This window comes from Agelaius phoeniceus, chromosome 6 (genome assembly GCF_051311805.1).
Source record: "Agelaius phoeniceus isolate bAgePho1 chromosome 6, bAgePho1.hap1, whole genome shotgun sequence".
Classification (NCBI taxonomy): Eukaryota; Metazoa; Chordata; class Aves; order Passeriformes; family Icteridae; genus Agelaius; species Agelaius phoeniceus.
Window position 1 is genome coordinate 3,208,416 of NC_135270.1, and position 13,850 is coordinate 3,222,265.

The 13,850-nt window shown below is 41.3% G+C and overlaps 1 protein-coding gene across 1 annotated transcript in view; it reads left to right on the forward strand.

The window, feature by feature from the left end:
• The window catches only part of SLC6A5 (solute carrier family 6 member 5), a 30,785-nt gene extending 21,268 nt beyond the window's left edge, over positions 1–9,517 (forward strand). The window contains exons 13-15 of the mRNA XM_077179380.1: positions 2,187–2,287; positions 5,148–5,315; positions 9,063–9,517. Coding sequence (XP_077035495.1) covers positions 2,187–2,287; positions 5,148–5,315; positions 9,063–9,218 — 425 coding nt within the window. The 3' untranslated portion in view covers positions 9,219–9,517. The remainder of the gene's footprint in view (positions 1–2,186; positions 2,288–5,147; positions 5,316–9,062) is intronic.
• The last annotated feature ends 4,333 nt before the right edge of the window (positions 9,518–13,850 follow it).

Genomic DNA, 13,850 nt, shown 5'->3' on the forward strand with positions numbered 1-13,850 from the left:
GGACTTTCATGTGTTGTTTATTTCCCAGAGTTATTCAGCAGGCCTGGCTGATCTGAGAGGGAGATCAGATTTACTAAGATCTGGGAAAAAAAAGTTGGTGTTCTGTAAACTAAAATATCCTTTGCATTTTTTCTGTGCAACTTCCACTGGAAAGAGACATGCAATGTGTAATCCCTCCATCTGTTATATACATTTGACTCCTGAATTGCTAATATTTAAGAGTGCCTTACACTGGGAATTTCTACTGACCATTCCTAAAAGGAATTTATTTTTTATTTTTAAAGTTAGAGTTTCAAACAAATCTGTGCAGGTTTTCATGAAGCCAGCATGAATTTTGGAGGCAGAAACCCTTGGTAATTATCCAGTTAGGTATCCCTTCTTTGCAGCAGCAAGTGTGGCTGAAGCAGACACTTGAAATGAGATTTAAACTTTGTGGAAATACCCATCAGCTTTGTGCTGCTGCAATTAAAGCCCAGCTTTGTGTGAGCACCTCCCTCACACTCACTGCAGGTAAATAAAATACAGGGACAAATTGTTCAATTACAGCAAAAAATCTCCTTCCAGCTCCATCACACGATGACCTTGGAGGGTACATTTTGTCCAGACAAACTTCTATTCTGTTCTTCTATACAAACTTCTATTACCAAATGGAGAAGGACTCAATTAGTCAGCCTGGTGCTGAAGTACAGTGATTCCATGGGTCATAAAAATTACATGTATTTTACACAGAAGAGGCTTGCTGAGGAAGAAAACTTGTGGTAGTCAGTAAAAGAGAAAAAGAAGGAAAGAAATTCCAGAAGGAAAAAAGTGACCTCTGAGTTACCTTGGGCTCAGTGTTCTGAGCTTACACCCAATGCAGATTTTAAATCCAGTCCTTGCAGTGCCACTTTCCTGTTTAATTTCTGTATTTTTTTTTCTCTGTTCCCTATGATAACAGGGTTCTTTAGCTCTTCTCTCTCTCTCTCTATACTATGTGCTCCCCCCTGAGCTGGCCCTGGGGGCTGCCAAGCATCCCCCAGCCCTGCTGCCTTCTCCTGCATCACAGGGCACTGAGGATGGACCAATGCTAGCGTTTCACTTTCTTAATTCTCAGAACAATCAGGTGGAGAGATTCATTTCTCCTTGATATCAGCAGAAAGGCTTCCAAACGAGGAGGATCAAGCCTGGGATTATCCCCTCTTACACTCAGCAGCTGCAGCAGCTGACTCTATACAATAAGGAATAAAGTAGTTTATTACTTTTGTTACAGGCATTTCTTCCCTTACTCAGTGCCTTTTGTCCAGTATTTAAGCTTTCCCCACATCAGGCAAGTTAGACAAAATGCTACAGAACAATGCTTTGCAAAATTTAGATAAAATTGGCCCAAATTTTAAACATTTATGTGAACAGATGAGCTCTGACCTCTCCCTTCTAGGAAAGCTGGAATCAATTTTAGGATTTTTTTAAACTTTTGGATAAATTACTAATAATGAAATTGCTAACAACTAACTTACTAACAACCACCAGGAATAGCAGCTGCTGACCAACACACCTTTCCTGGCACATGGCATGGCCAGGGAGGAGCTGCAGAATGAAAAGAACATTTTCTGAAATGTTGCATTTTGCTGAAATAACATTTCCCAATCTTGCATCTTTTATTAACTCAAGTAACCTTACGAAGGTTAACATATCAGCTGACCTTTTTGTTCAGACAACATTGAATATAATTCAAAATCTTTACAACAGGTGCTTTTTAGGGACTTTAAGTATCGTTTATTCATCAGGGGGAAAAGAGCAGGACATCAGCAGTTTCAGTGCTGAGGGGTACAGCTGTAATCCAGTCATGTAGCAGGTAAAGAGAAGCTGAAATACTGCCTGGATATTAATAAGGCTGATCTTCACAGGGGAATAAACAGGCAAATAATTGCAGCTACCCAGTACATATCAGTAATGCTTTAACACAAAACATACTAAACACCTAATCTCAATGTAAAAGCTCAATTGCTTTAATCCCTAAGAAGGAAATATTATATTGGAATGGTTCCCACTCTATTAATCCCATTTTTACTGTGCAGTTAAGGAAAGCTTTCAAACAAAAATTTGGAGTTTGTTTTCATAGTTAGGCACAAGGGAGGGCACCAGAGCTCTGCTGCAGACTGCAGCTGGTTTCTTTCACACCTAACTGCTCTTCCTTTTGCTGTTTACAGGACTGCAAAGATTTTGTGAAGATATAGAAATGATGATTGGATTCCAGCCAAGTAAATTCTGGAGAGTCTGTTGGGCGTTTGTGACCCCAACTATTTTAACAGTAAGGGAAAAAAAAAATTAACATCTTCTCCTAAGAGTTTTGCTGTTTTTTGTTCATTATGCATGATGTTTCTGGGTGTTAGTAGCCAGAACTTGGATGACAGCACAGGTGTTTTTGCCATGGCTCTGTAGTAGAAACAGTGTAAGGAATGGTGGTTTTGGTGGAGAGGGATGGTGAGTCCTCCAGGAAAAGGGTGGATGCAAAATGCTGCTGTGGCACACCATTGCACTGCAGCATTTATAGATTATTGTATATAAATGTGTAAATATAAAAAAAAAAATATATAAATACAAAAAATATAAAAAATTAAAAATCTTTAAAATATATGTTTAAAAATATTTAAAATATATGTTTAAAATATTTAAAATATATAATAAATAGACACTATTTATGAATATGAATATGAATATGAATATAAATATAAAAGTTACAAATATAATATTTATAAATACATAATAAAAACACAATATTTATAAATATATAATAGAAATACAAGATAATATTTTATACATATCTATATCTATCTATACATATCTATATCTATATCTATATCTATATCTATATCTATATCTATATCTACATCTATATATCTAGATGATATTTAATACATATTAATATCTAGATATATCTGTATATCTATATATCTCTGTGTGTGTGATATTTATGTATGCACAGGGAAAAGACAAGGTCCTCCTGTGTGCAGTCAGACTGAGCTAGGGACAGAAGCTATTTTATTGCCACAGAAGCTGGTGAAAGAGGGGTGCTTTGGAAAGGCTGAGGTGGAACCGGGCGGCAGAAGGAGAGGATGAGGATGAGGATGAGGATGAGGATGAGGATGAGGATGAGGATGAGGATGAGGAGGAGCGGGACTGTCCCGTCCCCGGGCCCGGGAGGTGGCGCTGCGGGACAGCGCCCGGAGAGGAGCCCCGAGAGGAGCCCTGAAATCTAAAAACAGAGCGACTTTGGTCTATTTTTATTATTCTTCCTATTTTCCTTTCATTTTTATTTCCTCCCCAACACCTTCCTTCAAATTCAGTTAGCATTTGCCTCACGTTTAGATCTCCATTTAATAATAAAAAAAAAAAAAAAAAAAGTCACGTTCTCAATTTCACCATTGCTATGAAAGTTTTTTCAAGGCCAGGGGACCAAATCCAATAGCTGTATCTACATTTGCCATCTAGGTTTCTAACACAGTGCTTCCTTTACATTTTAACCTCGGTGCAGATACAATCTGCAATCACATATCTTATTTTTTTTATTTTTGGCACAAGAATGAAATCATTATTTCAGCAGTTTCAAAAGCTTCCAGCTTGACAAAACAAAACAACAGAGCCTTGTTTCACCAGTATCTTCTGGTTTTGAGTGCATGTACCTGCCCTTGGAAATTCTTAAGCCTGGACCCCAGGTGCAGCAAGGTTCTGTTCTTTAGTGCAGTGCAAGTGTTGGCAAATCTTCCTGGAGGGGGAAGAAAAAGGCACTGCCTGAAGTTAACAACTTATTTTCAGTATTGTTAACTCACAAATGAGGACATTTTTTTTTTCCTGAAAACTGGAAAAGGTTTAGTTTTCACAGACAGGAATGCCTGTGTGAAGGGAGCAGTGAGTTTTGGGGAGCTCAACAAAATCCTGAGTTGTGAAGAAATGAAATTTTCTCCAGTGAGAATGATTTCTCCAATGGGTAAAATGAAGGTAGTTCTACTTTTCTTGCACAAATTTTCTTTACCTGTTGTCTGCACTGCCCTACAGTATTGCCCTGTGTGAAAACCAGAGCAATCTGTCTTACCCACCTGTTGTTTGATTGTGACAATGTATGCCTGTAGGTTGCAGATCACTTTTAAAACGTTTGAAGACATACTCCAGTTTATAGAGTTAGGATGACATCAGTGGTATTTATCTTCTCTTGGGGATCTTTTTTAAGATGAAGGCATGTGCACATGGGATTGTTTTAGCTCTTTGCTTTTTTTTCCAGTGGTTATTTTCAAGATGCTGCCTTAGACCCTATTTTACACTTCTGAAGGGAACTGTAAGGCTTTTCTGCAAATTGCTCAGATCCTTTACTAATCAGACTTGTGCTGGTAGCTCAATCAGTAATCACAACCAGGAAATAGGAAATTATGTTGTTTGTTAAGGAAAACAAATTTGAACTGACCATGTTTACTCTCTAAACTTGCATGTTCTGTTGTTGTTCCCTGCAAATGCAATATTTAGTGAACTCACAGTGAGAAATAAATTGACACTGATCATTTATAATTCAATTTTTATGCAATGGAAACAGACAAAGCAAAACCAAGCAATGGATTCTTTTCTATTACTGCCTCTGTAAAGCTAATATTTGATACATTTGGATAGCCTAATATTAGACTTTCGTTAAACTCCACATCTCTGGAACTAAAGCTGATCATTTTTATATGTGCCTTCACCTTGTTATACTTCTGTAACTCTTCTGTGTGCAATTATTGCAAGCACAGGCATTTTCCAAAAGTTACTGAATTATGCACAAATGTAAGCAGATGTATTGCTGTTCACACAGTAAGTGAAATGGAGAACTTACCATAATCACATTAAGTAAAACTGCCAATAGACCATGTAATAAAGCATGTTACTCTAGGGACAAGATTCTATTTCAATTATTCTGGCACAAATACAGTGATTTTCGCGGGATTTTGCAAGATTTCCTAGAAACTCATTAGATTCAGGCTCTGACCCATTTATTAGAGCTTGTGGCAGCACCCTGCCTTAGGTGTATGTGGTTTTATCTGTATTCCATAGACACCAGCTCTGTGTGAGGATACCCACCATGGGTGGCACAGCAGGCTTGTTTTGCTTACTCAAACATATTTGTTTTCCTTTCTTGTTCCCAGTTTATCCTGTGCTTCAGCTTTTACCAGTGGGAACCCATGACTTATGGAGCTTACCACTACCCAGGCTGGTCCATGGTGCTCGGCTGGCTGATGCTGGCCTGCTCAGTCATCTGGATCCCAGTCATGTTTGTGATAAAAATGCATCTAGCCCCAGGAAAATTTATTGAGGTAATGCTTCTGTCTTTTTGCTGTTTAAAAATATGGCCACAGGAGACTGTATCTTTCATTTTACATGGATTTTTGTGATATTGAATGCCTAATACTGCTCAGATTACTTTCGGGTAAACCAGTTATTGTGTTGCAAGGAGATGTTCAGTTGATTTGAATTGTGGAACTTCTATTCCCAATTTTTCAAATAACATGGTCCTAAATTGTGGAGTGCTTTGTTTTTATGAGCTCTAGATAAATTTCATGAGGTTTTGTATGGCTTTATTGGAAGAAAGTTGTTCTAGATTCGTTGGCCTTTTTGTGAAGCAGCACACATACACAGGAAGCCTCAGCTGCCGGTATGTGTTTTGCCCAGGGAGCCTGACAATCAGCACCAGGAGAGGGGAATCAGCACCAGGAGAGGTTAATCAGCACCAGGAGAGGGGCATCAGCACCAGGAGAGGTCAGTCAGCACCAGGAGAGGTCAGTCAGCACCAGGAGAGGGGAATCAGGACCAGGAAGGGGCACTCAGCACCAGGAGAGGTCAATCAGCACCAGGAGAGGGGAATCAGCACCAGGAGAGGGGAATCAGCACCAGGAGAGGTCAGTCAGCACCAGGAGAGGGGAATCAGGACCAGGAAGGGGCACTCAGCACCAGGAGAGGTCAGTCAGCACCAGGAGAGGTCAGTCAGCACCAGGAGTGGTCAGTGAGCACCAGGAGAGGTCAGTCAGCACCAGGAGAGGGGAATCAGCTCCAGGAGTGGTCAGTCAGCTCCAGGAGAGAGCACTCAGTACCAGGAGAGGTCAGTCAGCACCAGGAGAGGTCAGTCAGCTCCAGGAGAGGGGAATCAGCTCCAGGAGTGGTCAGTCAGCACCAGGAGAGGGGCATCAGCACCAGGAGAGGGGCATCAGCACCAGGAGAGGGGCATCAGCACCAGGAGAGGGGAATCAGGACCAGGAGAGGGGCATCAGCACCAGGAGAGGGGAATCAGCACCAGGAGAGGGGAATCAGCACCAGGAGAGGTCAGTCAGCACCAGGAGAGGTCAGTCAGCACCAGGAGAGGTCAGTCAGCACCAGGAGAGGTCACTCAGCTCCAGGAGAGGTCAGTAAGCACCTGGAGAGGGGAATCAGCACCAGGAGAGGTTAATCAGCACCAGGAGAGGTCAATCAGGAGAGATCAGTCAGCACCAGGAGAGGGCACTCAGCTCCAGGAGAGGTCAGTCAGCACCAGGAGAGGGGAATCAGCACCAGGAGTTTAATCAGCACCAGGAGTTTAATCAGCACCAGGAGAGGTCAATCAGGAGAGATCAGTCAGCACCAGGAGAGGGCACTCGCTACCAGGAGAGTTTAATCAGCAGCAGGAGAGGTCAATCAGGAGTTGCTGTGTGCAAAGTTGGGTCCTGGAGTCACCCAGGAAGGCTTTTCATGCATCTCAAGATAGTCATTACAAAACCCAGCTGACAATCTCTGCTTTCACCTTTCAGCTCTTTATTCTTCCTGAATTGGCTGATCTTTTCTGGCACCTGGGCTTAAAATAATTCCAGGTGGCAATTTATTTTTAATTTAAGGTTCTTTTGTTTATTTTGCTAATTGGATTCCTGACGCTTTCCCCCAGTGCTTCAGAAATGCGGTGGCCACCTACTTCTCTGCATCCCTGAGCCCTGTCCCTGCCTGTCACCCCCCTCTCCCTGGCTGTTCCCATCCCTCTGGCTCCTCAGCCCCTGCCAGGATGAGCAATGTCAGCATTTCATCCCTTCATTGCCTTGCCCCTGTTTTCTGGAGAAGCTCAGAGCTCTTATTTTAGGTCTTTGAGGCTTTCTCAGTTCTGCCTTCTCATCACTGCCTGCTGCCTGTGCTGCTCCCACCTTGGGAGAAGGAACAGACACTCTCTCCCCTTTCTGTAGCTGCTTTTACAGTTCAGCTTCCCTGCAAATCCCACCGGGGCTGTTTCTTGCTTCAAAAAATGAAAAGGAGAGAAAATGTGCTAAAATAGCATAATCTTTTTGGTCTCTCAATATGTCACACTACACATGCCTGAGGGAAAAGACCATGCTTCTCTGCTATCCATAGAGGAAAGGAATTTTGTAGGAGAGGAATTTTCACAGTGGTGGGACACTCTAGGGAGAGCATCCAAGCAGCAATGAGGCCCCTTGTCTAAAGGGCATTCAGCTCTTGTGTAGAGCAGACTGCAGGGCCTGGTCAGGAGACAACTGGAAATGACCTAATGTGCAATTAGATTTACTTCTTCCTTGGCTCATCAGCTTCTCTCGCTGACACAAATGCTTCAAAACTTCTCATGCCTAAAACTGGCCCACAAATTGCCACAAAAATAGGGTGCTTCCCTTACTGTGTTTCCAGGTGTGCACCCAAAGAAACAGCCAAGAGTTGGATCTGTTTTGTAAGGGCTTTTGCTCAAGATATTTCAGCTGTAGTCTGGTGTTTCCTCAATATTGAGTCTGCTGCATAAAATTATTATGGTTGATTTGGGAGGTAAAAGTTGCAAACTGGTAATTAAGCAGAGATTAAAATAACTGATAGAGAGGTCTGATTCACTTTATTAGGTAATAAACATATAATTGTTCCCTCTTAAGTCATCAAAAATATGTTTTCTTTCCTTTTTATCTCTGAATGCACCAATCAAATTATATATTCAATAAAGAACTCAGTGGAAAGATCAGAAAATTTTTGTTGTTTGCCAGGTTGACGTTCTCCTCTTTCTTTTTTCCTGCAGATAGAAACAAAACATTTTGTCATCTCAAAATTAAAATCTTTCCTAGTGATATACTACTTTTTGGTCATTTGTTGACTTTGGGGAAATATGCTAACTCTAAATCCAATTATTCTAATGCACTTACCCACTGCTTAGACCATTGGGCTGAGTAATTGTGCACATGTCCTTCAGTCAGAGAGCCTCACAGTCTGTAGCAGTGGTTCTGAGCTCCCCTCATATGGTGTGGGGTAGAATGTATAATTTAAACCTGGCCACTTGATCCCCTATTAGTCTTGAAAACCTTGTGCCAAACAAATGCTGAGCAGTCTGTTGGAACCCAGGAAATTCCTCTGGCTGCCCTGGATGGCTCCAGCCCCTGCCAGGGGACTCAGAGACCTTGGCACAGAGCCCAAGACCCCTGTGCCTTTGATCTTGACCCATAGAGCAAATCACCACCTTTATATGAAGAATTACAAGTCAAGAGAGTTTAAGTAGAATAATAGTTTATCACAGGGTGGAAAGTAGAATGTTGAGGTTTTAGAATGGGGGCTCGGGGTCCCAAGATGGAAGAATTTGGACGTGCTTTGTCCTTCTTTCTTCTTCCTAGCCTCCATCTTCTGGGTGATGCTGGCACTTTTGGATTGGTTTAGAGTAGAAGCTCAGTGTCTAACACAGGTGATAGGTATTGGGAAGTTATGGTAAATAACGTACATGTAGTTTTTAGTATAAAAAGATAACACCGCCCCAAGGACAGGCAGTGTGCTTCAACCTGACCTGCCAGACAGACCTTGGTGGGTCAGAGAAAGAATGTTAGAGATAAGAAATAATAAACAACCTTGAGAATGAGAATGGAAAAATCCTGACTCCTTCTTCGACTGCTGGGCTGGGGAAAAGAGGCTTGTACATATCTCAGAGTCACTCTGACCAGCAGAGATTCTGAGAGCAGCAGAGCATTGCCAGGCTGTCATCAATAACCTTGAGTGAGCCCATTGTCACTTGCTCTGCACTGATTCTGCCCCATGGCACCCAGTGAGACTCTCTTTTCTCTCCCTGGCAGAGGCTCAAGCTGGTGTGCTCCCCACAGCCCGACTGGGGCCCCTTCCTGGCCAAGCACCGCGGCGAACGGTACAGGAACATGATTGATCCGCTGGGAACCTCCTCCCTGGGGCTGAAACTGCCAGTCAAGGACATGGAACTGGGGACCCAGTGCTAATGATTATCACAAAAGGGTGGCAATCACACTGTCAGCCTTCTCTGATTTCATTTTTCCCATTTTTGTTTTCACCCACCGCTTCTTCTTTTCCACAGTGCCTGAAAGTGGTTGCTTAGGAAAGCAGGACTTGTTGTTGCATGCCATAGGGGAGGCCTAACTAGACCACTTCCAGGTGTGGGTGATGCCTGTGACATGTTCTGTACCTGGGGACGCAGCAAAAGCCCTGTGTGTGACAGGTGACACAGCCAGGTGTTGTCAGGTGATGTAGGAATAAACAGAACCAAACCAAAAAATCCTTAGAGGAAATGAGGTGTGCAGTTTGGCCCACTTCCCACTAACACCCTTTCTAACAGGTGGCTGGCATGGGACTAGGATTTTGCTACCAGTGTATTCCAAGGAAGGTTCATCCCTCAAATAGGATGGAAGTGAGCAAAGAATGGGATCTCCTGTAGTCCTGATGTAAATCCAGCACAAGGCTCCTGTAGCAATGGGGTTGCTTCTTCTACACTGGCAGCCAACCTTGACCCATCACATCTGCACACCTCCTTTATGATTTGTACTAACTTGGAGGGATTGTTATGTTATTTAAACAAGTGGAGAACCTTGAAACAGCACACCAGGAAGTAATGTATGAGGTGAGAACAGAAACACGATAATCCATTTGTAGAAAAATAAGAACAAAGTGTTTAAAAATGATCAATTGAGAGACTAAACTGCATTTGAGGCTAGAAGTGGTTTGGAAATGGTGTCAGAATGAGCTGTATGGGCATCACTGTTTGAAGTCCTCTCATATGTTTCTTTTGATAATTTGACATCTGTCATTTCAACTAGGAATGCCTCAGTTACACAAAGGATCTGAAACTTGCTCCACGCCAAATGCAACTGTGATTTTACTCACCTCGCTCCAATACTCTGAATATATTTTTCCTTGTTTCTCTGCTTTTGTTTACAGTATCTCCTCAAAAAGCCATCATATAATTTGTGCCTAACTTTGTATTCTTACAGTGGTAAGTGTAGTCTAGTTACCACCTGAAAACAGTTATTGGATGTGCTGTTCAACTTTGTGACTCCCCGTTCATTTGCCTCTAAGCACCTTTATATAACCTGTAACCTTTAGATGGTGTATTCTTCTCTTTCAACCAATAGGGAAATAGCAGGACCCCACTTGTCTATAAATTATATATATAGCACGTCAATTCTTTAAAGCAGTATTCTCTCTGAAACATGCATAGGGTAAAACATGTATTTTTTTCATTAAAACATTTTCATTAAATAAAAATACTCAAATCCACAATAATTAACCACTGCAGTTATCCACACGGATGCAACATTAGATGTAGAAAATGCAAGGGTTGAGGGGGAAAGGGACAATTTAGTAGAGGGCCATCATAGCATTGCATAGCATCCTAAATCATTACATTTTAGAAATCAGATATATGCAATCATATGAATAGTAGACTTAAATAGTTTTGTTACCTATTGGACAGAGTAAAAAATAGAGCTTTTAAAGAGTACATTTATTTACCTAAATAGAAAATTAGCCCAACTTATTGTAAATGCACTAGAACGAGGGAGAAAAATATATCTTCAATAATTGGCAAAACTTAACCTTTATTATCTTGTTATATCCTATACATACATATATGATATTTTTTAACGGTGATCAGTGTTCATGTAGTGTGTGCTAGTGATGTTTTATGTCCCTATAAATATCTTACCAATCAGTGTAGAAATAATGAGCTTAGTAGTTTAGCCAGTTTTTTCCTCCCCACAGACACTGCTGTAGTAGCCTGTAAATGTTCTTTCCTTTCAGGGGGCTGTTTCTATCCCGTTTTTTTTTTTGTCTGTCTTCATACTACAGGGTCTCAGGTAAATCCTCAGTTCATGTGTGTCCGTAGATCAGTAGGTGTGTTGTTTTCATCCTGTTGAAGAAAACAAAAAGCTAAACCCTAAAGTAACACTTCCACAAATTGTTAACTCCTTTTCTCTGTGTGTGTGTGTATATATATATGTATATGAAATATATTAATAATCATTTTGCTGAACTTCCTCTTTCACGGGGCAATTAGTGTTGCCAGTCCTAGGCACTGCTGGGAATCTTTAATCCTCACACAGAACAAGTGAAGCACTATCAGGGGCTGTCAAGCAGGGCAGGGAGGGCAGGTTCCACAGTATTTTACACTGACCCCTGAATCTCTGCTCCATGGGCTCTTGTTGGTCCCTGTCTCACATAGCAGCAGGACAGGGCCCTCCCGTGGCCTTCTCTGCCTTAAAGCTGTTCCCCTTGCTTCAGCTTTGCCTGCTATTTTAATAAAAGACTTGCTGTTCTTACCTCTGGCTTTTATTTTCCTGGCAGAGGCAGGTTTGAGAAGCTGTGCTCTGTTTGGCCTCATGAAGGTCCATAAGGATGAGCTGGAAATTTGGTTCCCACGTCTGGGTGGGGCTGAGGGACCTTCCCTGGGTGCAAAAGGAACCCAAGTCAGCATCTCTCTTGGGAATTATGTGTTTCTGTTGGGATAAATCACTCTGTGTCCCTCTTAACCAATATTCCCTCGCACCTTGGTTTGATTTTTGGAGTCCAAGCCAATTTGTCCTCGCTAATACTGTAATTTAAAACCAACAGCAACATCTATCTGTAGGTTTGGTCCTCTTTGAAAAAGAGACAACACAGTCCAACGGTTTGGCAGCACTGAATCCTTTCCCTCAGTGGCTTGTCTCAAGGCATGCCTTGGCACTGGGATTGCACATTGCCATGGAGCTCCCTCAGGGTGAGGATGTCAGTCACTGCCTACCTGAATTGTGAGAGATATAGTTTGAAGGAATACTCCTGGGATGTGATATCTTTTGGCTTGGATTACCAAACCAGACTGCATATGAAATTGCAACTGAATTGCTTTCCATGATTTATGTAATTAATCTGCTTGCTTTTAATTTAGATGTTGTTCCTGTGCCTGCTAAGTCATTAGCACAGGATTAGGCTTGAATTTGAAACTCTGTAAACAGATGACTGTGATTTTTTTGCTAGCTGATCTTTGTCTTCAGCTTTGACCCCATTGCTAGGCTTGCAAAACCTTTGGAAAAGGGGAGAAATGCATACAAAAATCACAGAAGATGTAAAGTTTTCACTAAATGTGAAAGGCAGGGTTTTATTTTGGTCACATGAGACTTTTTCTGAAGTATTTTACTGTCCAAATCTGAAAGTTGAGATTAAATTAACCAGCAGTGTCTTCTTTAAATGAGAAGTTACCTTAAAGTTTGGGAATGCACTTCATTTACCATGTTCTAAGGAAAGTTTGCATGCACTTTGATAATTTTCTAAAAATAAATTTAGTAACTAATAGCATAACAGTAAAGAACTTTAAAAGAAAAAAAGGAGGGGAAAAAGCCATATTAGTAAAAATGTGATGTATGTACTTTCAGATCTATCTATCTTGTGAGTAAAAAATGTTTAAATTTGGTGAAACTATGATGCATATTTTTTCTTTGAAATTAAATTGAATTTCTGGATGAGCTGAGATGCATTATTGTATGCATTAAAGATTATACCTAATGCAAATGCTTGCCATCTTCAAATTCTTTGGGGTCTTCCTAGTGTTTTTAATATGCAACGTTCAAAACCTGTGTTTCAGCTAGACAAGGCAGCACTTTGTTTCCAAAAGAAGGGTTTAACAAAATGACCTTTAATTGAGAAAGACTTGGATTGTCTTTATATGATGTTTCAATTGAGTCCAAGTAGTCTTTTGATTCATTTCTGCTCCAATGGCCACATTAGACGTGCCTCCACACTGAAGATCATTGCTTCTGATACACTGTGTGACTGTCTCTCACCATCAAATCCCAACACCTGATTGATTTTAAATACCTTTGGTCTTTTTTGTTGTGTAGAGTTGTTTGGAGAATATGATTTCTTTTTGCCTGTGTTAAAACAATGTCTATGTATGGCAGTCATTGGTCTCCTGTTGGTTTCTTTTTCTGCAGCTCCACTTCTTCTTGCAATCAAGGACAGACTTGTAGGGATTGTGGGCTGCAGACAGCAGAGCTTTTTGGCCAGAGGCATCCCAGAAAGCTTCTCTGTTCTGCTGTTGTAAGAGACACTCGTTTCTTGGTTGGCAATTGGGTGGTGTGCACATGAGGTACCTGGGAAATGGCCAGAGCTTGATGTTCCTGAGGGGCTCAGGTGGGTGACTTGAGGCAGGAGGGGAGAGGTGTTGGGATTCCTGCCTTTGGCACCCTCAGGCAGCCTATCACCAAAGAGAGAAGGTTTTCCTGAGGGGTGTATCATAATGTGAGAACTAGGTTGGATCTTAATGCTTGCAATATTTTATTTGCCCATAACATTTAAATACATCTTCAGGTAACCATTTGCCTTATAGCTATCTTCCATTGTTAGGAAAATTGACTAAAACATGTTGTTATCTGTCCTTTATATTATGTAGTATTACCTTCTAAGGTGGATGCTTGGCTGGTATAAATTGTCACAGCTTTGTCTGGAGCTGTGACAATTTACACCAGCTGAGAATTTGCTCCCTGTGTCCTATGGCACTTTATTACAGACCCATCACTGATGGGTTAAATCTTAATTACTTGCGTAATGTCATATATAAATATATATATATATATATTTACAGGCAT